At 45.9% G+C, this 24,718-nt stretch overlaps 1 protein-coding gene across 5 annotated transcripts; it reads left to right on the top strand.

The window, feature by feature from the left end:
- The first annotated feature begins 514 nt into the window (after window positions 1–514).
- Window positions 515–24,276, top strand: ccdc9b (coiled-coil domain containing 9B). Of its 5 annotated transcripts, XM_080012587.1 has the most exons (14): window positions 536–665; window positions 1,631–1,717; window positions 3,278–3,391; window positions 3,519–3,623; window positions 3,771–3,926; window positions 6,623–6,754; window positions 13,223–13,401; window positions 17,196–17,245; window positions 17,358–17,408; window positions 17,946–18,042; window positions 20,422–20,455; window positions 20,557–21,091; window positions 21,185–21,267; window positions 21,996–24,276. In XM_080012587.1, exons 3-14 carry the CDS (start codon window positions 3,293–3,295, stop codon window positions 22,020–22,022), a joined length of 1,548 nt encoding a protein of 515 aa, XP_079868713.1. In that variant the 5' UTR covers window positions 536–665; window positions 1,631–1,717; window positions 3,278–3,292; the 3' UTR covers window positions 22,023–24,276. The 5 variants fall into 5 exon arrangements, with proteins under 5 accessions (XP_079868712.1, XP_079868711.1, XP_079868713.1 ...); XM_080012586.1 differs by lacking the exon at window positions 1,631–1,717 and having other exon boundaries at window positions 515–665; window positions 3,278–3,385; XM_080012585.1 differs by lacking the exon at window positions 1,631–1,717 and having other exon boundaries at window positions 515–665.
- Window positions 24,277–24,718: the final 442 nt, after the last annotated feature.

The following is a 24,718-nucleotide window of genomic DNA, read 5'->3' as shown; positions in this document are numbered from 1 at the left end:
AGCGTGGGAAATCCTGCCCGCCACCTCCTCCTTCCACCCTCGGCCTCATTAGGAACCGCCCCCCACCCCTCCAGCACGTTGAATATGCAGCCCGGAGCTCCGTGCCTCTCGGGCCAGGCAGCTGTTCATTACTCAACAAGACCAAACCGGTCATGCCTCCCATTTGTGCTGATCAAAAAAAAAAAAAAAAAAAAAAGGCATACTCTCTACTCTACTTTACCCCGTTACATTTTTTTTTTTTTAATTATTATTCATAAGGATTGTTACTGTGCGATTGGGTGTGGATGAGAAGGGCAATCCCTATTTGTTGATATTTGTTTTTTTGCAGGATGGGATGACATAATGATACCTGCGTGGTCTGAGCCGAGCACAAGTGCTTTCAGAAGCTGAGAGAGAGTTCATGTGCAGAGAGGGGTGGGGAGGGTTGGGGAGAGGGAGAGAGAGAGAGAGAGGGGGAGAGAGAGAGTTAGTGGGGACAAGTGGGTGGGTGCAGCAAAATCCGTTAACAGGGGAGCACTGTGCATTTGTTAGACATCTTGGCGGCTCGCCCAACTTGGCTCATTGTAATCGAGGCATGATCAGCGACTCGATGCAGCCCTCGCTGCCACCTCGGCTGCCGAGCGCTTGGACCCAGCCCAGTTTTCACCACTGACATGGAAAGACCCGTGAGTGCCTTCTCTCCTTCCCTTTTGCTTCTCTTTCATCCCGCGCTCCCTCTCTCCCTCCCCCCTTTCCCTCGCTTCCCTACTCTCTCCTGCTTAGTTTCCCTCAGTCTGCCTGCGATTGGGTTCCCTGCGTGCTCTCTGCTTTCTGTCTCTTGTGACGGAGGATTAGCCCAAGCTAAATGCAGTGCTTTCAGCCAGGCGCCGTGCCGCTCTCCCCATTCTCCGCTGCCTCTCTCGCCCCCTCTCCGCTGCCTCTCCCTCGCTGCAGCGGCTCCCGTTGGAACGAAGACGCAGAGACACACACTTGGCCACGAGAATTTTCTCGGTTTAACGGCCTCATGTGCTTGAGTGTGAGAGAGAGAGAGAGAGAGAGGGAGAGAGAGAGAGGGAGAGCGCAATGTGGTTAAAGACCTGTCTTTATGCAATAAGTAAGTCTCGCTCTATCTCTCCATCTCTCACACGCAGACACACACACTCACACACACACACACACACAGACACACACAGGCAGTGGACCGACAGTGAGCTCGGCCCGCTTTGGGGCGACAGGCGTTCCTCGGGCTCTGTAACATTGGCCTCGTCGAGATTTGGCACCGGGCTCTCGCTGTCTGTCACTCCTATTCCTGGTGCTATGTCCTCACTGTCTGTTGTGTGTGGATGTTTGGATACCCTGACAACCACAGACCGTAAGGTAGCTCAGCGCTTCCCACCCTGGCAGCCCCTGTGAGTGTCTATCTCCCTAACTTTTCTCCTGCCGGGTCCTCGCCGACCGACGGCTGAAACCGGTTTTTGCCTCGCAGCTGTATCCTGGATTTGGATTTCTTTGTTTTTGTACTTTGCATTTGATCTTTATGCACGAGGGGAGGAGTTTTTTTTTTTTTTTTTTTCGTTTTGTTTGTTTTTTTAGTTTTGTTTTTTTTTGTATGAACGAACTGAGATCATTTCCGCAGAACATTTCTTTCCAGAACTCTTCGGACTCCAGCACCGTTGTTGCAGGCGTTGACAGCAGTGGCATCAGAGCCGCATGGAAGGATCTCGTACACCGGCGCTAGGTTGGCGTTCTAACTGTGTGCGCATGCTGGATGTGAGTCATTGTTCTGCTCCCGGGCTGAATGTCACATGGAGCCGCCAAGGTCCTCTTTTGTCATCACTGGGGCAACAGTACGGGGTGATTGACTGACTAACAGTCTCGTTCCTCCCCATCTGGTAGGACCGTCCGGCCCCTTCATGCAGCGTGTTTAAACAAAACGTAAAACGGGCCACCCTAATCCAATCTTGAGTTATGCTTTGCCGCAATGCTACAGAATGGGACGGAGGATATGATGCAGTTGATTGATTGATTGATACGATGCAAAGCACCCTCATGTCCAAAATGAGAGTGATCATCCCCATATAGCGTAACACTACACTACAGGTGGTCATTGCATTTATTGTGGCGGAGCTGATAGCCCAAACCTACTTGGCAAAGCAGATATTTTGCTTTGCACCATCAGCGGGACAGGCTTGGAATGCCGGTTTTGATGAGTTAAATCAAGTGCTCTCTTTGAAATGTCGTTCTCGTTTTGTTTTTTTAATTATCTGGGCCTGGGATTAGTCAATAGATTAAATCTTCAGTTACTCTTCCTGGGATGTCTCCGCTATCCCGAGGGCACATGACATGATGGTACATTCGATTTTGTTTGGGCCACTTGACACGACAACTCCAGTCTATATTCTGCATGACTCGCATACGTCCCCAATCATATGTACAGTGTGTATAAATGGGAAAGTATTATTTTATAGTACAGACTTTCATACAAGGCCCAAGGCGTTAAAGACGGCTTCCTCACTCTCTTCATGCTTGGCTATCGTCTTCCTTATTCCTTGCTTTGGGGTGGTCGGGTCAGTTAAACCACTTCAGGTCATACGGGATCTCTCTGCTGTTCTGCTTGGGGCTGGCGTCCACCACCGGTTCCTCAGTGAATGGAATAATTTTAGATCCTGCGGAAATGTTCAGCTGACTTATCTTTGTGGTGGCTGAATGTTGTGTCAAGTTAACCGCGACAATCAGCCATGTTTGGGGGTTTAAGTCGCTGTTGGGAGACACGTAGAGCGCCGGGAGAACACGCGGCGGCTTATTAGCGGAAGCGGGGCCTCTTGTCAAGTCAGGGCACATGCCTTTGCCAACGGCATCGGCATGTTTGGGACGCTCGGTGTGCGCGTCACGGCTGCGAAACCGAGCCCCTGTAATGAACCGGCCATCTGCGAGTTGGAGGGCACATGGGTGTGTCGTTTCATCACAGCAGGCAGCAGTGTGTGGCGAAAGGGTCAGGATTTGACACACCTTCAATTTTCATAGTGACATCATCTGTGCTCCGTTCAAGTGGGGAGGGGTTATTGAATGAAGGCCTTTTTTCCATTTCTTTGCCCAGTTAAAGACTTATGATGTTTGCATTCTAAGGGGCTCCAACGTTATGACATCCGGTCCATAGGTCAAGAAGCCGTCCTCGACATTTGGTCCGTCGTGTATTAAACCCGTAGTAGAAAGCTGAATGCCATTTTTGTCGTGGCTGCCAGCGGCCACGGATACGTTACCGGTTTTGCTCCTTGACCTGTGTTGTGCCTCCCTCCAGACCACCAGCGACATAATGGCCAAGAGGGATCATGAGAGGGATTTGGAGCTGGACAAGAGGATCCAGGCCCTCCGCAGGAAGAACGAAGCTCTAATGAAGAGGTATCAGGTGAGTGTGAGTATAACTGTGAGGCAGAAAGTCCTCCACAGCCAAAATCACATTTGATTGACTGTGTTCGTCTGAAGGCGTGGATCCTTTTGCGGGCTTCCATGTACAAGTTTCATTGTGGCTTGAATTGAAGGAGGTGGAGGAAGACAGGAAGAGGGCAGAGGAGGAAGGAATGGCCCTGCAGAGTCGCAAGGCCAAGGCCGATGACCTCACCATCACCATCAGCAAGTCTACCAGCGTGAGTGTCCGAGATGAGAAGTGACGCTCTTAGGCCGGGGGGCTGCACAGACCAGAGTTAGCTAAGAGACAATAAATCCATACAGCGATTGAGAACGCGACTAACGTGAATGCCGTTATCCTTCTTTGCATTTTTGCCCCGGAGCAGGATACCCGTGTGGTGGTGACCAAGCCATGTGCGAGTGGCTCCCCGCCTGCAAAAGCGCCGCAGGAGGCCGGGTCTGGCAAGGCGGGCGAAGGCTCTCAGCTGGGCGCCGGAAGAGCTCGCAAGAAGCAGCTAACAGTCACCATGGCCGGGAAAAAGGTGAGCAAAGACTTCTGGGATTTGAACGAAGTGTCAGCCTTCTATATGTGAAAAGTACAGGAATCCCGCTCACATACTGTATGTACACAAAAAGTAACTTGGCTTTAGGTACTGCTCTTGAAAGCCATCCCAACCCAAATGTTCTACTACCCAAAGAACTACTTCAGTGTTTGTCATATAAAGGATCAATCAGTAATATTTAAGTTGCTCCTTGACCATGATACACCTCCACTCAGCTCAGGCATGGAGCAGTGTTCAGCGACTAGACGTCCAAGGGAGACTGAAGTGATTTGCTATCCTAACTTTTTCAACATTAAAAAACTTCTTGCAAAGGGAAACGTTACTGGCTAACTTGAAATTATTTAACTTGAATTTCATTTATTTGAGCAACTAATGCTTTCTGTCAATTTGAGGACACCGTACCTCACATGGAGGGTTCATTTTGGGGTCATGCCTCTATACCAGCCTGTGCCAAAACGGGCTGTTTATTTTAGGAAGGAGCCACCCTCCCGAGACCTCGGGTTCTGTGAGCCAATGGGGTTTGAGCGCAAGTTCCCGGGTTCTGTGAGCAATAGCATTTGAGCATGGCTTCTGGGTTCCGTTGTATTTACTCCGTAACATTCACTCATTACACCTTATCATTTACCACCAATTTTTTTTTTTTTTTTTTGAAAGAAACACACTATTTAAAGAAACAATTTTTTTATATACTTTAATTTCCATCGTCGGCAGTTTCTTCACTGGCGGTTGGTATTATTTCCTCTTTCTTTCAAAAGATTTGTGCTGGTCTCCGCAACCAACAAATCACTTCCCATGCCTAGCGCTAAGCTTTGATGCCAGCGCGTCTGGTGGCGCTCCAGCCGTGGGTTGAGATACTCAGATGGAAGGCGGTTCTAATTATACTGAAGCCCTAAATGGCGTTGATCAGGGCTGCAAAGCTGAATGGCGTGTTTTACCACATGTTTTCTGAAATAGGCAGCTCACAAAAATACAGACTGCCTTGTCTTATTTCACAGTTTGTGTGTTAGCAGGCCCATCGGAGACCCAAATGTATGTGCGCAAGCAGAAAAAGTGTCATAATAGGTCCCATCGCTTCCACATGTTGTTGATAACATGACGCTTCCACCATCTGTTTGGATGTTTCTCGTATAACTGTGTGAAAAGTCCCCATCGTACTAAAGACTCACTCTGGATTAAGGAATGCTTTGGCAAGGTGTGACTTTAATGGATCCCAATCAGTCTGACATGAAAAGCTGTGTGCGTGTGCTGTAATAAGCATTTTGCATAAATGAAACCTTGTGAACTTGTCACACTTCCAATTGGGTTCAATTCAATTCAATTCATTGGGTTCGTTTGGAAAATGAAAATGGCTGCGACATCCCAACAGAAGTAAGGAGACCCGAAAGGGACTTGGACGAGAGATAAATTTACTAAAAATAACACTTCTGTCATCCATCTCGAGACTGCTGTTGAATGTTAATAAGTATTTAATACAATTATATTTGGCGTTATATGTTGATAAGAGAAAAGGCAAAACCCAAGCAGCGAAAGACATAACAGCTAGAAGTACAGAGCTTAAAGGGGACCTATTTTAAATCTTTTCAAAAAGTTAATATAGGTCTCTGAGGTGCACAAAACTTGAGGTTTTTGAAGTCTTTGAAGTTTTTTGCTGAAAATACCTCTCAGATTGTGTATTCTAGCCATTCTTACATGCATCTACAACCCACCCTGTTCCTGACGCTCTGTTTCAGTGTGTGTCACCTCCCTCCTGAGGCCCCTAGTTCTGTGAGCCAATTGGGTTTGAGCACGAATTGTAGTGATCCGTTCTATGAAGTCTGTAAACTTTCAATGATTTCACCTTATCGGTCCGCCAAAATCTGTTGTTGAACAAATTTGAGGCGAGAAATTAGCAATCCAGTTTCTGAATCTTCACTCATATTAGATCTACAAGGCCTGATTTAAAAGTTTGTTCCGACTTTTGTAAGGCCCGGCCAGGCTGCACTGCCAGTTACACCGTACGGAGCACAACACCGGGACATCGCACGGTGCCTTTTTTTTTCAATCAATTAGGAAACTAGTAAAATGAAATAGCCGCAGAGCATAGCCGCAGACATGTCAGAGTGCCCATGCTGACCTCTGTCTACTGCCGAAAGCGACTATAATGGGCACGTGAGTGTCAGAACTGGACCATGGAGCAATGGAAGAAGGTGGCCTGGTCTGATGAATCAAGTTTTCCTCTACGTCATGTGGATGGTCGGGGTTAGGGTCCGATCCGATCGAGCATCTGTGGGATGTGCTGGAACAACAAGCCTGATCCACGGGGGCCCCACCTCACAACTTACAGGACTTAAAGGATCTGCTGCTAACGTCTTCGTGCAGATACCACAGGACACCTTCAGAGGTCTTGTGGAGTCCATGCCTCCACGATATATGGATGTGTGTGTGTGTGTGTTATATCAGCGTTTTACACACAAAATGTTGTTCTTCTCACATTTTAGAAAGCATACCTAATGATTGTATTCCAGATCGACATCAAACAAATAATTATCATGGCCAATATGTTGATTCTTTGTCCCTTTCCCATTTACTGTTTTTACTCGGGTCGGACCACAACATTCTGAGTGACACAGACAAATCTCTTTCCAGCCTCTCCATCATCTTCCAGAAGTGCTGATGTCAATCCCGTGTCTCTGCAGGGAAAGCGGGTGGTGAGTGAAACCGCAGAGTGGAGCCCCGGCCCCGGGAGCCTGCAAAGCCCGGCTGAGGACGGAGCAGAGCCGGGTGCGGATCAGACGACGCACACTGCCAAGAAGGACAGGGCGGTGCAGGTAAGCAGCGTGTGCTACCGGCGTAGTACAGGGGTGGGGAATCTCCGGCCCCTCGGACCCATTGCGGCCCTCCGGTGAACATTGCACGGCCCGCTGTGTGTTCCCTAGATCTCATATAGGCAGGGGAAGTTTATTTGTACAACACATTTCATACACGAGGGAACTTCAAATTGTTTCACATAATCATTACAGCTATTATATAAAAGCATAGAAATAAAAAGATAAAAAAGATTAGAATGTATCATAAAATTGCAGAGATACCAGGTTTAAGTGCAATTTAAAACAGGTATACCCGGGTGCACCAGACCTCTTTCTATAGACCGCGTTGGAACATCTTTATAGAGTTAAAAATCCGCCGACCGCATTGACCGCTTCTGATATAATATTGACCAAATTGTCTGACCCACAAACACCTTCGACATCCCATACTGCAGTTTACTTAGGTCAGAAAACAACAATACTAACCTAATTAGTTTGATCTAAAAAAATTGAAGACAAAAAAGACAAAGGGTTAAAGTGCAATTTAAAATATGCTGATTCACAAGCAGTCGCAAATATAGCATAGCTTTTTAAAAAGTAGTCGCGAAACAAAATAGCCTGTATTCCTTCTTTGTTCATAGCAACGGCGGTGATGATGTCGCAGAGCTGGAAGAGCCCGAAGAGGTTGAGCGTCAGCTGTGCTGTGGAGCCTGCTTCCAGCGTCTCCTCTCCTCACTCGGGCTCTTCCGGCTCCGCGACATCATGTTTTACATAGCTGTCAGACACCCCCCCCCCCCCAGACACACCCTTCCCATGATGGGACACAAAGGCTGCTCCACCGGGGGGGGGGTTGGGACCGCGCGGGCGGTGATTGACTGCGGAGGCGGGACGGAGCGACGGGTGGTGCTAATGGGGCCACGGCCACAAGAGCTGCTGCTGGAGATACCGGTGTATAGCGGCCAAAGTCTGGCCCAGTGTAGTTCCATGATGACTTCCATGATGAGTATCCGAGTTGGGTGAAAGTCCCTGTAAAGTCGATCCGTGTTCGAAAGTAATTGCTGGAAACATGTGAAAAGACTGTGAACGAAGTAGTACTGAATTGTGGAGTGAGACCGTTAAACTACTCCTCACCATTTCTGTGATCCGGGCTTTTTTTGGGCAAGTCTAATTCATGACTCCGTGACTCACAGCGGAATGGCACCTCACCTAACACTATATTAACACCAGCGATTATTGTGATTGGGCATGGTGTCAGCGTCTTCAGCGGACACGCCCCCAGAATCTCAGAGCAGAGGGACCTGGCCTTTTTTTTTTTTTTTTTTAACAATTTTGCAACCTAATTTGATATAATTGGCGATTTTGTTAATCATTCAAATTTGGCTGGTGGTTAATAACATATTTTTCTCCGGTGTGACAAACTCAGAACACATATTTATTTTGACTTTACGGGTACTTCAACATGAAAATCATGTCCATCAGTTGACGATATGTTATCTAAGTAGAAAAATAAGGAGAAATGTGAAAGAAAAAGAGGGCGTATTCAATTAACAAGCTGCCTGTACCATGGACCTGCTTAGCCAAAACAGGAAAAATACACATTTATCATATAAACGCACTTGATACAACCTTTCCATGATATGAATTGTTGTATTATAAGAAGAAAAGATAGAAGCCATTGGCTGCGTTTTATTTTTGGACCGGCTACATTCTATTTTTAACTCATTAGTTCAGTGGGATGAGGTCATTTCTCTGCCTGCTGCTTCCACTAACAGTATAATTTCAATTTTTTTTTGACACAAACAGACAAGAAGACAAGATAAACAGATGTCGAGTGCTCTTTGAGACCTCAGATCTCATGTTTATAGTAACACACACACACACACACACACACACACACACAGAGACTGACACACACACACATGCACGCATGCACATGCGGCACCACCCACCATTCGGTAAACTGCCACACTGTCACTGACTGTAGGCCTCCTGGGTATGCAGAGGAACAGCTGCTTGCTTTCTGCCTGTAGCCTCGCACACCCACACACACACACACACACACACACACACACACACACACACACACACGAGGTCTGAGTAAATACACCTGGTAAGTGAGAACCCATGTTTTTGGTGCACTGCTAAAACCAAAAAAATAGTAAACAAACAAGTATAGCAAACAAACATATGGACACACACGCGCACTTTAACACCAACTTTGTGTGAGTGTGTGTGTGTGCGTCTGTGTGTCTGTGCGTGTGTGTGTGCGTGCGTGTGTGTGGGGGTGTGTGTATGGGAGACCTTAGTGTGAGCTAAAACCTTTGCACTGAACATGCTGTTCCCCCTCGTCTTTATTTCTGGCTCGCCGGGGCTCGGTCACTCCCCTTTTATTTGTCACGCCGGCCGAAGCAGCTCTTGAGCGGAGGCCAGCGCAGGCAGCGCCAGACCAGTCATCTGTGAAACACCGCCGCCGCCGGCGCTGAGTTTTGGTTTTGGAAGCTGCTTACGTAACCGCAACTGTCGGCCAACCTAGTTTACAGGAGATACGATGATGATGATAACGGCATCGTATCAGAGGACAATAAAGCGCGGGGGGGGGGGGTAAATAGGAGTAGAGTAGGAGAGAAATATCCTGTGTAATTCATCACTTTGGCCACTAGGAGGGTTATTGTGTTGTTTGTATTAGATTGATATGATTGATTTTGTTCACCCCTGTGGGAAACAATAACAATAGTTTGTGATCAAGTTTCATGAATGTGGGAAAAACGTAGATGATTTATGAAGATCCATTCTTTTGTGTTGGAGTCATTCTACTCTTGTGTGGCCAAAACAGTTTTTTTTTGTTTTTTTTTAAATTATCATGCCTGTGTGCGTGCGCGCGCGTGCGTCTTTGTGTGGAAACCAATATCAGTGAGTTTTTCAGGGCAGGAACCAGGGACTAGAGATGACTCGAAGAAAGGAAACTTGGATTTCAGGCGTTCCAGGGTTGGAGCCAGGAGTGGGATCATCTCACCGCTAGCTCTTTGAATAGAGAGAGTAAAGGAGAAAGGTGGAGGCGAAGGCAAAAGGAAGGAAATGGGGGGTGAGAGGTTGGGGGGGGGGGGGGGGGGGTGTCTGGGATTCTGTCTGTTGCCAGTCTCCACAACCCCCCCCCCACCGAACCTCCAGGAGTCTGCTTTCCTCTTGTTCTCCTCCTGCCACATTGTTTTCCCTCCGTCCCCCCCCGTCCCTGAAAAAGAGCGATTTGATCTAATTAACATTCAAGCACCTTTTCATGCTGAATGGACTCATTATGCTGCCAAAATGGCAGGCCTGGCAAGGTGCCAGGCGGAGGGGAGAGATGGGGAGAGAGCAAGAGAGAGAGTGAGAGAGAGAGAGAGAGAGAAAGAGAGTGAGAGTGTGAGGAAAAAGTGTGAGAAAAAACAGAGCGAGAAGGAGTAGACATCAGTCTGAGGGGGATCTTTTGTGTTTGGGTGCAGGGGTTGCGGCTGTGTGTGTGTGTGTGTGTGTGTGTGTGTGTGTGTGTGTGTGTGTGTGCGTGCGTGCATATGTGTGTGTGTGTGTTTGGGAGTCATTGTCTGTAGGTGTACTAAATCATCCTGAATAGTTTCCTACTGTCTCTCGCTCTTCTTTCCTCCACTGTTCAGGACACTGCAGTTGCTAATAGCAACATGAATCATCTCCTAATCTTAACAGCCAGAAATACACCCCAAATCTCGCTGATGCGTAACATGAAAATTCAACAAATTTTTTTTTCTAATGTGTTCGGGAAGCTGACAGTTTCATTTTCCACCCCGCTGAACATGTCGCTTTTGCTACCCGCCTCCGGAAATTGTAGTGAACTCCTGTGACCGCATTGCAGAGTGGCCTGTGAGAGGTGAAGCAAGCATAGCCGTTCGCGTGTGAGTGCACGCGTGTGTGCGCGTGCGCGTGCGTTAATGTGTCCACCAGGGGGCAGTGTGGGACTTCCATTGTCTCCGTGGACGAGTTGTCGTTTTGCCCTTGCAGTTCTGTGGAAACAATAATCACAGAAATGGGAGGCTTCCATGGCAGCAGCCATGTTTAGTGAGTCAGAAGCCACTCCCCGTGTCGTTCCCGCAGATGTCGTGTTCCTTAAATGGTTAACATGTCTGGCATGAACCGAGCACTGTCAAAGACCTTTAGAGAGGTGACTCTCGATCTTTTTCACACCAAGGCCGCTCAATTTCATACACGTTAGAGCCACGGACCACATTCGCTAACGGTGCCCGCGTCTTGAAATGAAACACCGGTGAAGTTGACCTATTGAACATTTTGATCTCTGGGGAACCTCCTGAAGGACCCCATGGGGGGAGGTCCCCGGACCCCCATGTTGAGAACCCCTGTTTTGGGGCATCGCCTGGCGTGGGACAGACAGAAAGACAGACAGATATATTCACACACACACACACACACACACACACACACACACACATCCATATGTACATACTGCAGAAATACACACGCACAATCCCTACAACCCTCTCCTCAGCCCGTGCCTCTGGGAGGGCTCGCGCCCGTTGGCTCAGCGGCCTCAGACAGATCTGCCGTGTGATAAACAGGACAGACCGGGGTGGGCTGCAGGGCTTCAAAGGCTACGGAAAGAGCCACATGACAAGCAGCGCTGTGCCTCTCTGCCTTACCTCCTCCCTCCACTCTGCAGGAGCGCCGCAGGGCGCCGCACGGCCGCAGAGCCGTGGTTGGTTCAGGTCGGAAAGCGTTGCGTAAGCTCCGTCAGGTGGTTTTGTTTGACCTTTTTGGTTAACAAATAGAAAGCCATTGTGTGGCCGCCGAGGCCGGGAGTGGAAGTGTACTCGTCCGGTCTCGCACGTATGGGAGTCGATTCGGGGCCACCGCGAGGAAAAAGAAAAAAAGTTTGCATTAGAAACGTACAATGTATTCAAAACTAGTTTAAAGTCAACCTAGCAAGACTGAAATTGTAGTATATATCGAGAATAAACACATCATTTTGAGAATAAAGTCCAAATTTGAGGAAATGAAAACATGTCAAGATCAAAGTTGGAATGGTGAGATTAAAAGAGATTAAAGGGAATATTTTGGGAATAAACACATCATTTTAGTAGTAGTAGTCGAGTTTGAGAAAAAAAACATATTCCTCAAAATTTATTCTCAAATTTTCTTGCTTGATCACCCTTATAATCCTTGCCCATAAAGATTTTTTTAAATGACAGGAAATTCTTTGGCCCAGATTCAGCTTGCAACTAATCTTCCATCGCCAGTCCCTGGTAGAACAGTGAGACCGCATGATCTCTTTCTTTCACCACTGGACAAAGCGTTTGGAGGTTGGTGCCTCTTCCTTCCTGCCTGCTCCCTGAAGTCCTCCCTGGGAGACCCCGTTCAATCTAGAAATTATAAAGTCACTAATGAGCGCTGGGGCGTGTTGGGACATGCGAGATGCACCGTCCCCGGTGTCCCCCCCGCATCATCCTCCAGGGCCAGTGGAGAGGGAGAGCTGAGGAGATGGAAAGTAGAAGGAGGCCATGTTCCCGAAACAGCCCGCAGGCCGGCAACATGTTTACCTGCCTCTGGTTGGTCACACCCGAGGGGAAAGGAAAACCCCGCCCATCCAGAAGTAGCTTCTCACTCCTGCACTGTGCTCCCTCTCAGCGACGCAAGGTTCGACTCCTTTTCAGGAGTCGGTTCTTGGCGATTCCCTCGGTAAAAAGATCAGTTCAGTTCCACGACCCTTTGTTTGTACGATTCGGTTGGTATCAACGCTGGGGCGAGTGGGGGAGGCCATCCGGTGAACGGTAAATCGGAAGAGTCGGTATGGCTCTGTGTTGTGAACGGAATTCCCATGAGAATCATTTCATTCCATTGCAATTATTTATTTAGGTGGAAGAATTGCAAACCGCGGATCCCTAAAGGCCGAATTCGGCCAAAATGATTTATCCTGGTGGAACGCAAGGCGTCAATCAGTCCCGGCCAGAACACAGAATGTCTCCGTCTCCGTTGTTTCACAAGGAGCGCGTTTCAGACCTCCACCCACTCGACCTGAGGTCCGAACCCGCAGCTCTGCCGGGCCCCGCAACGACAGTGAGCAAGAAGTCAACAGCGAGACGGGCCACACGGCAGAGCCGCGAAGGGTGGCGAGACAGGTCGATGAGCGTTTATGGAATGCGTCGCTTCACCCCCCGCCGACGCCCCTTATCACCCACGCGGCTGTTAATTAAGCGGCGACGAGACGACGAGATGTGAAGCGCGACCTACCACATGCGGTGGGTCTCAGGGAAGTGTTTGACTGGTTTGCTGTGGTTCCAGGTGGCGATGCTTGCAGGAGAGGACGCTTTAATACGCTCAAATACTTGGTGTTTGGCACAAGTTACGTTTATTTGTTCTTTGTCAGTGCTCCATCGCCCGCCTGAGCAGGTATTCCTCGGCAGCTTTTTATTTTTTTATTTTCTTTATTTTTTTTTAGGGCTCTCAATCTCATCTTTTTGTCTCCCAAAGGAATCCGAGAGCCAGCTGGCCGCCACGGACCTCACCATCCCCACGTCCAAGGAGGAGCAGGAGGAATACCTCTGCTGGAAGAAGGAACGGGAGCGGATCGACAGGGAGCGCGTGGCGCGCCACAAGAACGCCAAGGGCCAGTGGAGGCGGGCGTGGGACCTGGACAAAACGGAGAACATGTAGGTTGTTCGGCCCCGCCGTGAAGTCTGTCACGTCATTCGTCTTTTCTCTAAGTGTGTTTTCGCTTCGGTTTTTTTACTGCTCTCACAGGTTACTGGTAAGTAGTTGACAATTAGTCATTTATTTAAGGGACGTCGTAACGACGTAATACATGCACAAAATACTAAAACATGCACTAGTTGTGTAAATTATACTTGTCCTGAGACAAAATATTAGTTGTGGAAAAACTGGCTTCAAAATATTATTTAAAATACCAAATTGCTCTGGAGAACCCCCTAAAATGGCATTTTTCTCTGGTACCACCTTCTTGATGACTAACTTGCATATCAAATATAACAGTTAAAATAAGTTTTAAATCAACTTTTTTTGGTATGATTTTGTTGATATGGGTCTCTTGTAACTGTTAAAACAATTTGTTTAACCATCAACATATTTTAAATAGTAGTAATTATGCACTGAAGATGTGTCCCACAACATGCGCGCAACCCTGTTACTGGAACCTATTTAGCCTGGCAGAGGAAGGGAATGGAAAGGACAGGAAATGACATCCTCAAGCCATAAGTGAACACCATGGGTAGACCAAAAGTAAGTCCTCTCTTCTGGTTTTCATATTTTTCCAATCTTTTCAGCCTTGTTTGAGTGTTTCACTCTCCAACACAACCCTGTAACTCATATTATCAGAATAGACAAATGAATTCCAAAGTTTTCTTTCTTTATTTATATAACTATGCTTGTCCTTGACCTTGACAGTAACGTTACATTCCAAGGCTATAGTTATCTCATCGGATTCCGCCGAAAATATTCATAAAATATTATTAAACCACCTCCCTGAGTATTTATTTGTCACATTTATGTGACAAATACTTTATTTTACTTTTACTTTATCTACAATCAAAAGTCATGTATCTATCCAACCCTGATCATTTGTGCAACCCTGTTACTCTTATTTCAACCCTGTTACCGTCTCATTTTTATTAAAATAATCTTAAATGATTTTCTCAGGTCACAAGGGGTTTACCTATTGTGAGTATTCTATGTGAATGTGAATTAATTTATTTAATGGTAAAGGATTTATCAAACAATATTTTCAAATATTACTTTTTTAGGTTCCAGAGTGTTGGTAACAGGGTTGCGCCAAGCATAGCACGCACAACAAATAAAACATCTCATAAAAAATGTACCTTTGATGCCTGAGCGCGACAAATTGAAGTTTTTGGCGGTTTATTACCAGTTTTTCTTAAATACGTAACTGAGAATGCTAAAATAAAGGGTCATGTTTTCACAAGTGTTGATGCCTAAATTGTCCTGCAGTTCTGGAATCCCTTAAATAAAAATAAAACATATTTATCCTGAAATCTACTGAAAAATATCCCTAATAAAATGTATTTATTTGTTTATTTATTTATGATATTATGTATTTATTTATAATATTATTTATTTATTCATGTCTTTAATCATTAATTCTTCATAATTTCCACAAACACACTTCATATTTCTTATTTGTCCTGAAATGTATTGTAAATTATCCCTAATGTTATTTATTTATTTATTATATTCTGATTTGTTTATAATTTGTTTAGTCTTCATTCATTATTTCCCCAAAAACACTTCATAAGAAGGCTACTAATTAATTATGTATTATGGGTCTGCAATATCCTAGTAGGTAATTTGGTGATAATTAACCGTTTGCGTGCTATATTCTGCTATTTCTTTATAAGTGGTTAAAGTCCTGTAGTTATTAATTTTGTACAAAATGAATGTTTTTATTTTTTTCACCATCAGTGGGGCTCTCATAGGCAGTAGAGGTTCATGGTCAAATCTAAAAGTCTAAAGGAATCTAAATCGAAAGGTTAGCCCGCCCAGCACAGACAATTCAGAAACCCACTCTGTTGTTTTGCAGGATGGACTAGACTCTTTTCACTTATTTGGGACGACTTTTGCTTTGTGACACGGTGCATCATCCTGCTGGAAGTAGCCGTTAGAAGATGGTAAATTATGGCCATGAAGCAACAATACTCAAATAGGCTGTGGCATTCGAGCAATGAATGACTGGTATTAACAGGCACAAAGTGCGCCAAGAAATATTTCCCCACAACATTACATCACCGCCTTCAGCCTGGACTGTCGACACAAGGCAGGTTGGGTCCATGGATTCATGCTGTTGCCGCCAAACCAGGCTACGTTCCCACTGCAGCCTCAGCTTTCGGTTCTTGGCTGACAGAAGTGGAACCTGACGTGGTCTTCTGCTGTTGTAGCCCATCCGCCAAAAGGTTACACATGCTGTGCAATCGCTGATGTTTTTGGAATGGTTATCTAGTAGTGGAGTAGTTAACTACCGAGAGTCTTGCTGTCAGCTCAAACCAGTCTGGCCGTTCTCCGTTGACCTCTCTCATCAACAAGGCGTCTCCGTCCGCAGAACTGCCGCTCACTGGATGTTTTTTTTGTTGTGCGTGAAAATCCCTGGAGATCAGCAGTTACAGAAATACTCAAACCAGCCCGTCTGGCACCAACAACCACGCCACCGTCCAAAACACTGAGATCACATTTTTTCCCCATTCTGATGGTTGATGTGAACATTAACTGAAGCTGATGACCCGTATCTGTGTAATTGTTGCATTGTACTGCTGCCACACGATTGGCTGATTAGACAATCGCATGAACAAGCAGGTTTCAAGTTCAAGTTCAAGTTCAAGGTTATTTGTCACATACATATACATACGGTCATACATACTGTACACTGTATACGCAGTGAAATGTCATGACACCCGGTGATTACGCACAATAAGCTCTATAAGCTCTAAAAGTACAAAAAAATACTAAAATGTGCGTTTACAGGTATTCTTAATAAAAATGCTTTGCTGTATAAAAACATTAAAAAATATAAATAATAATAATTTAAAAAGAAAAAAATTATATATATATATATATATATATATATATATATATATATATATATATATATATATATATATATATATATATATACATAAAATAGGGGATGGACTTTATGGACCCTCATAATGGGGATCTAGTTTGTTGTTTATACACAACTGCCTGTAAGTTTTGTACTTACGGTCACCAACATCAACTCATCACAAGGTCTCATTTGGGGAATTAGCAGAGAATGGGACTTTTCTTCCCAGTTTTATGGGGTAATTGTTGATAAGAATTATCTGCAAGTGGGACGCAGTGAGAATTATGAGAATTTATTTGTTTGTTCCTAATTACAAAAACCAACCAATGTTACAGATGCATGACTTCTGCTGTCTGATAACATACGATGGCACTCAAACCGTCAGCTTAACAATAAAAGAGATCTCGTGTTCTGGTTTTTGTAATCGACGTACTAAATCTCACCAGCTGTGCTGTATTGCCCAGAGTGGTATCCAGTCGCAGGATAAATTAATACACTGTTTAGAACAAGCATTTAACTGTGAATAGACAAAGGAAGAGGAACTATATTTAGCATGGGGAGAAATGCCTTGCCTTTTTTGGCAAAGACTATACAAAGTCCCTTGTGCAGAAAAGAAGAGGAAACGTCTGCGATTCAAGGGTTTAGATCTTGTCAATGGACGTAAAAGCGCAGGGGCTTGGAAACCTCTAGATCCGCGAGCGTGAGGATGTCCAAAACGACGCCTCGTCGCTCCCCTCGGTGGATCCCCATTCCGACGGCGCCGGGGCGTTGGTGGAACCTGTGTGTTTACTGCGCCTAACCCTCCGCCCTTACGTGGTGTTTATGGCGTTTGAAACGTGCTTTGTGGCGTCCCTGTGTAAATGCAATGTCTCCCTCTAGGTTTTCCGGCCAGTCTCTCCCCGAGAAGGAGCGTGGGCCTCCCAGCCGAGGTTCGACGTGCAACACAGTCCAGAACACACCAATATAACGCAGGCTCCAACAGGGCCCTGCACCGCTCATCTTTGTTGTCTGCCGCGCCACTAATTCGCTTTTCGTTTCCAGGCGGACGGAGCGCGAGACGAGCGCACCCCAGGGCAAACCCTGACGCCAAAGGTACACGTTTGGACGACTTAAATTCCTCAGGTTTATGCCACTCATATTTTGTTAAATTAAATATGAACTCAACATTTTAGGATCATTTTCCATTATCTTGCCATATTTGATTTGATTGTGTAACAGCTAATTTGTCAGGTTTACACTGCTTAACATTTACCAAATTTTCTGGTTGATTTTTCCATTATCCTGACATATTTTATTTTATTTTGTCATGTAATTGCACATTTTTCAGGTCTATACAAATTTCCACAATTGAAGGTTTGCTTTCTATTATCCTGTCATATTTTATTGTGCACAGCTAACTGTGATGTTTGTTGTATATTCACTTTTTCCCTATATATCGACACTTTCATTTTTATGTTTTTATTCTATTGTTTGTTTCTATTACTGTCTATTGTTTTTGATGTGATCTACTGGGACATGGCACTTTCTCTCTGGGTATTAATAAAGTGTGTGTCTCTGTCTGTCTGTCCGTCCGTCCGTCCGTCTATCTGTCTGTCTGTCCATAACTGTAACCATCTTTTAACACTATAGGTCATGAGACGCGGAGTAAAGACAAGGGGAATAAAAACGTGCCAGTGGTGAGCAGCAAAGCCAAGGGAAAAGACCGTCTGACGGGGAGAGCGCGGAGGTCAGTCCCAATAAAATCTGGGCCTACTCCTTTCACAGGTCGGAACAATATATGAGGTCGTCTCCAACATCCGGACACCGAATGTCTCGTTCAGCCCAGTTGTGAGACCACGCCGACACACTGGAAGCGGATGTGGAAGGGCAGCTGGTTTTCCCACACTGCGTCCTGACGTACAAAATTCCCCTCCCATGTCATGGGACTTGATTTAAAAAGTTGTGGCCACTGACTCGATAAGGTCAGAAGGTTGCAGCCACTTCCCTCATTGCATCCATTCTCCTCCCACAGCATATAGACCCTTCATCTGGGTGTGCCCTTCATATTTTACAAAGTACAAATACTTTGGTGCCGTTCCTGAAGTACTTTTTTTAAGTATCTGCTTATCAACGTATATTCCCTTTTGGAGACTTTCCACTTTTACTCCACTACATAAAAAAAAATAATAATAATATCTCCACTTTTCACTCCACTACAAATAAAAGCCACAGTGGATGTAAATAATTAAAATAAAAAATATGTAATCAGCAGAAAAGCATAAATTAAGGAGAAAGGCATAGTCAGCAAAAATAAATATGAGTTAGAGAAAAGAAAAGTAAAAAAAAAAAATCAGGATTTTTATTTGTATGTATATGTAAAGGACTAATGACCTATACCGTTTTCTTGTTGTTTGTTTTGTAAATTTTAATCCTGATTTGCATGAGCATCATCTGCCGAAAAAAAATAGTTTAAGTATTATAGAGGGTGCTGGATATGACAACTACTTTTAAAACTTTGAGTTCTTTTAAGAGCAAGTACTTTCACTTTTACTCGAGTACTTTTGTTTCAGGGTATTTTTACATTTACATAAGGAAAAGCTCTGAGTAATTCTACCACTGCCTACAATAACACAGTCCCGGAAGCTCTTAAACCAGCTTCACCTTGAATGCGTAATCGTATGTGACAAAAAGTGTGAACAAAAATATAGAAAGAATACACACAATTCACCGAGATAAAACGAGTTTTATTGATAGTGAATAATGTGACATCCAACGTTAAGGTTAATAACCTCATTATTTTGAAATACACAACTTGTTTACTGAGTTTTAAGCCCGGTTCCAATAAAATCTCCTGTCGGACCAAAACTTGTGACTGAACGCATCCTGGAGCCCCGATGGGACGCGGGAAAAGCCTTTTGTGTGCCGAATCCGACTCCTCATTGGAATGGGTGGACTTCCGGTTTGCTCTTGTCGCTTGTCGCGTTCAGTGTGAAGCCGGCGTCAGAGTGGAGAGGTGTCAAGGGGCCAGATGAGCGTCCATCTATCCCCCTCTCCTTCTCTCCATCTCCCCGCCCCGGGTAGCGACAGAAGAGACAGAAAACCCCGGGGCAACCGCGGGTCAGGCGGCACCCGACTCCTTCCTCCTGTTGCGCCGCGCGGCCCCGGCTGTCACAACCGGGAGGAGACGGGAGCGTGACGAGAGGACGCCCGCCGGCCGCTCGGCCCGGAACAGCTGTGACCAAACGCTTCAGTCACGTCACTCTGCTGCTGGAAAGTGCCGGCCGCCACCAATTAATTTTATCGCTCCGATGTGACTCGATTCCAGCTTTCAAAAGCATATCTATACTTTTTTTACTGTGCTACGTCTCCAACCCGCTTGCATTACTTAAAAAAATAGCCAAGGCAAGAGAAGCCAGTACGATTCTTCCAGTCCTTGTACCAGTTGACCAGAGTTCACTACTCAGAAATGACACCGAGGCAAAAATTTGTGAACTGAAGTACGAGTAAAAGAGCTTTCCCCCATTAACAACTTGAGTTTGCGCAAGATTGAGCTCTTTTTCCATGATCTATTTTTCAACATAGTGCGACATTTGAACATGCGATCCTTTCGCAGTAAACCCACTTCAACGATCGATTCAACCCAATACGCTTGAGTGTCCGTGTCAAGGGCGTGGAGCGGTTCTTATCGGGTGGAGGTTCCAAGTGCGGTTTCATCGGTAGGGTTTCTCAGGTGCACATATCTGGGTAAAAACAACTAATTACTTCCCAGCATTTATTCATTAAGGTCTCATGTTTATTGATTCATGTTCTTTTTTTTCCCCACACTTGTCTGATAGGTCACATTTTAATAACACTCCCCGACGCTCCTCCAAACATAATGGGACTGATTTGCAATTACGATGAGACCTTTAAAGCCTGAGGTGACTTTACCTTTCACAGCTTTTCATCCTCCCCTCCGCTTCGTCCAGCTCCGCTTTCCTGGTTATTTCCCGAAATTGGACATTGTTTATGCGGTTACGTGTAGTTTGTTTTAATCGCTCACATTGTACACTGCCTAGAGCTGGGAGGCTTATTGTGATGGTTTGCTTGTTAATTGAAAGTTGAATGAAAACGTTTGCTCTTTCAGATGGGATGCAAATGAGGAAGGCGAGCCCTCTCAGGTGAGAGACTTTTGTGTTTCTAAGAATGAAACCTATATACCGGCATGATCAAAGAATGACTCATACTAATGAATGATCATAACGTCTGATGATGCAAATAGGCTCCAGAGGCAACACTGGAATTCCTGGAGGAGCTTGATGCCCTGACTGACCCCGAGGCGGGGGAGGACGGAGACAGTGACGCAAAAAGGAAGTCGCCCAGCCCAGAAGCTAAAAAGGAGCCGGAGGAGTTGGAGGTTTTGGGGGAGCGAGGGGGTCCCGGGGGAAATGACACTAGTGCCCGGGGGGCAGCCGAGGCCTCGCCGCCGCCGCCGCGAGGAGCGGAGAAGAAAGTCCGCTTCTCGGAGGAGCTCATCCAGAGGGCGCCGGTCGCTCAGGTCCAGGGTTCCTCGCCCAGGAAAACCCAACGGGAGCCGCGGGGGACAAAGGTGCAGCTCCAGAGCGCCCAGAAGGACCCTTCCACCGACCAGCGGGATCAGTCCGCGGCCTCTGGAGCTCCCGTTCCCCCGGCCGAAGGTGATAGAAGGGACGCCGTGTTGCCCGCGGCGACCCGCTCCCCTCCCGCTGAGAAGTCCTGTGCTTCTCCCCAGGAGAGCACACTGCAGCCCAAGTGCAGCCTCAGCAGCAGGAACACGGGTAAGTCCCAGCACCGGCGATCCGGGCCGAGCTTCCGCAGAGTGTCCGGAAGGTCCGCCGTTGAACCACTGTGGTTGTTTCCTTGTTTTCCAGAGGACCTCATCGACTCCAGCCTCTCCGTGCTGAGCCTGGAGTCCGGAGAAGCACACCCCACACACACCACCAGCACTGATAAGGTCAGTACATATAGGCAAGTGGGACGGATCTGCTGACTGATAGCCTGAAAAAAAAATGAACGCACAGGCGAGGATGTCGGGGGGGAAATAATAATAGAGATTAAAGACGAGCTTCGCTATTTTACAACTCATTTGTTTGCTTTACTATTGATTGTACCGCTCTGCTGCATTTTCTCATGGTGTTTAAATGTAGTTCAAGGAAGAAAATTGAAGCTATAAATGACGGGAGCCAACATTTTTCTAAATTGAAAAATATCATCAATAATCAATATCACCCTTTAGGTGGTTGGCTGAGTGGATCTGCATATCGATGACAGCAGTTAAGTAGATCTGCGTTACGTCTGCAAAATATCTGATTTATTTTAGTTGTAAGCTTATTGACGTGTTGCACTGGAGTCAGAGCGGCCTCCCGAGAGAAGGCCTGTTAATTCCATCGGCCCCAGGGGGCCGCTGATCATGTATTACCCGCCCACTCAGATTAGGACGGCAGGAAGCTTTTGGTTTAGCTCCCTGGGAGTCCAGGGAGAGGGAAGCTGTGTGAGGCTGCGTATCGGGCCTTACACTGACGTCGAGAAAATGTACAGTTTTACAATGTGTGTTTATGAAATGGTCAGCCCCGTCCAGTTAGGCAGTTTGATATCAATGCTTTCTTTATCCATGATTGATTTATTTAGATCTTGACATTCTGCCGGACGCCGCTTTAACCGTGAAATTGATTTGTTTTGCAGGCGAGGGAAAACGGCAAGATCGTCTGAAGAACCCTCTCGAGATCATTTGGATAAAAAAAAACCACCAAAACCAAAACACAAATGACGTTGAACACTTTCACGGCGGGAGCGTGTGCCGCTCGCCGATGCTTTGTTATTCTGAGATACCGTTTTTTTGTTTTTTTTTGTTTATTTTTTTTTTCTTTATTATTATTATTATTATTATTATTATTCTTTCTTTTCTTTTTCGTTTACGCCTTTACCAATTAAGCACAGCGCTCTCATCGTCACGCGAGCGTTTCCCCCGACCTAAAAAAAAAACCCCACCACGGACCAGCGAGTGAAGCTTTGCCACCCCGCGGATAGCACGGGGTTGTGAAGTGCCGGAGGGGCTTCCGCCTCTACGTTCTGGATAGTGATGGAGAGGGAGAGAGAGAGAGAGAGAGGGGGGCGAGAGAGGGGGAATAAGAGAGAGCGAGAGCGCGAGAGACTGCCCCTCTCCCTTAGAGCCAGGTTAAAAAAAAAAAAAAACAACAAAAAAACAACAAAACACTATGGGTTTGTCACATTTTAGGAATGTTACGTTTAAAAAGCTGTTTATGTGTCCCCACTTTGCTTCTACGCACTTTACGAGTATTGACAGTGTGTGTGAGCTTTGTCTCGGCGTGCGGCGGTACGGTTGTACGCGGATTGTCGCAAAGCTCATTGATTGTCTTTCCATGTTTACATTCGAAGGAGGACGCGGTGACGCCTATCAGGACGCTCACCGGTGTTTTATAAAGACGGGGGGGGGGTTCTCTACAGTATGCTGGTGTTCATATTTGATGTTGCACAGGCCTCCAGTCTGCACTGTCACACAGTCTCTAAAAATACCCCGGGAAACACAGTACCTTTCTACAGGGTTTTTTTTTGCGGCGATCCTTTCCACTGTTATTTATGCATTATTAAATGACGCGTCCCTCTGATCTAAGTTAAAAAAAATGTAAAAAAAATAAAAAAAACCTTTCCGTCGTCACATGAAACCAGTGTCAAGAAGGAGGTTTTCAACGCACAGTCGACTTTTAGAACTTTAACGTGACAAACGCGACCCTCGGTTCAGGAACCGTGTTTTTTTCTTACGCGTTTCGGGAACCTTAGAACCGTCTTCAGAGTCGCTCAGCAAACCTGGAGCGTCTTGAACTTATCGGAGCGACTCCCGCGGTTAGTTGGGTTGGGGTTGCGTTTTACAGTTTAATGATACACCGCTGGTACAGGATCGGCGAGGATTTACAGAACGGCGGTTTAACTGCAATCCGATTTCGAGGGACGCCTGCCAACCGATCCGTTTCTTTTTCCCCTGTGGCAATATGCTTTTCAAGGTCATTCGAAATGTAGTAATTTAATGTGCCTTACGTATGCGTTTCTTCAAACTCTGAAGGTCTACTACTCTTTGTCCTAATATACTGTACTAGCATCGAGATTGCACAACGTACTACTATTGTTGCCAATTCTATTTATTTGCCTTTTCAAACGGACAACTGAATGTTACCTAGTACGATCCTGCAAACAATGTTCATGTGCATTAGACTGTTTGATTCTTGTAACGATTTAATTTATTATCATATAATATTTTTATCTGACTTTGGTAGCAAGTGATACGCATCAAGTAGCCTTATAACAAGTGTGTTCATGGATAACTTTGGGGAATAATGTAGTTTGGTGTACGCCGCTCGTAGTGAAAAGATAGATAATACGCCCGGTGCAGGTGACCTATCAGAGCCGCTGAACAGAAAAAAACACATAAATTAACACACCACAAGGGTGAAGGTCATTCCAGCTCGCAGGAGAGAGTGGTTTCAAAAGCTCACGGGATCTATATGTGGATTATGGATGGATGAAGTATTGTGAAAGCCTGGTGGGATTGTGTCATTTAAAAAATGTTTTTTTTGTTTTTTGTTTTTTTTTTGCTCAATCATCCAACCGTTCCACACTCACCAAAAGACCGGGCGAGCTGATTTTAAGGTCCAGCCAGAACAGTAGTTTAACTACAGTAGGAGTCAGTTGTTTGGCTCATTCTAGGGGGATTGAAATAGTCGACTTAATGACAAATTCTGAAAAGGTGGTTTGTGATGGCTCAAAGCGAAGCTGTGGAATGAAGTCATCCATGTGTTTTTGAAGAGCTTGAGGAGCTTCTTTTTTTTTTTTTTTTTTTTTTTTTTACCCCGGGAAAATACTTCAACAATGTGTGCAACACCACGAGTAATTGTAACACAATTCAAACACGGCGAAACAGAACAACAATAAAGGCTTTCTGTATTTCGAACTTGATCTCGTGTCTTTTTTTTTTTTTTAAATACATATCATGACCGGCATCGTATTGTGGCTGAAGTGACGGAGGCGAAGTGTCTCGCCAGTACGCCACAAAGGAAGCTTGTCTAGGAAGCCCCCGGAGGACGGCGGAAGCCAAAAAAAACATAAAGAGCCAAAGGGAGCAACAGTCGGAAGGGTGAGAGAGAGCGAGAAACGGTAGGGGAGCGGATGAGCGCAGCGTGACCCTGCCGTGAAATCTGTCGTCGAGACCCCAGCAATACGCGAGGTGTTGTTCCGTCGCCGATCCTCCCCCTCCTGTGCCGGGAGTCTGGTCTGATTAATTTCGCGGCGCTCTCCGCGGGCCCCGTCGCAGTGGAAACGCTCCCTCGCCCGGCCCTGCCGACGGCAACTCTCCCGGGCGCTACTCTTTTAATTTTCTCCTGGCCTGGGGGGGT

This window comes from Zeus faber (assembly GCF_960531495.2).
Source record: "Zeus faber genome assembly, chromosome: 13".
NCBI classification, from domain to species: Eukaryota; Metazoa; Chordata; class Actinopteri; order Zeiformes; family Zeidae; genus Zeus; species Zeus faber.
Note: the sequence above shows the minus strand (reverse complement) of the source record. Positions and strands in the feature narration are given on the sequence as shown.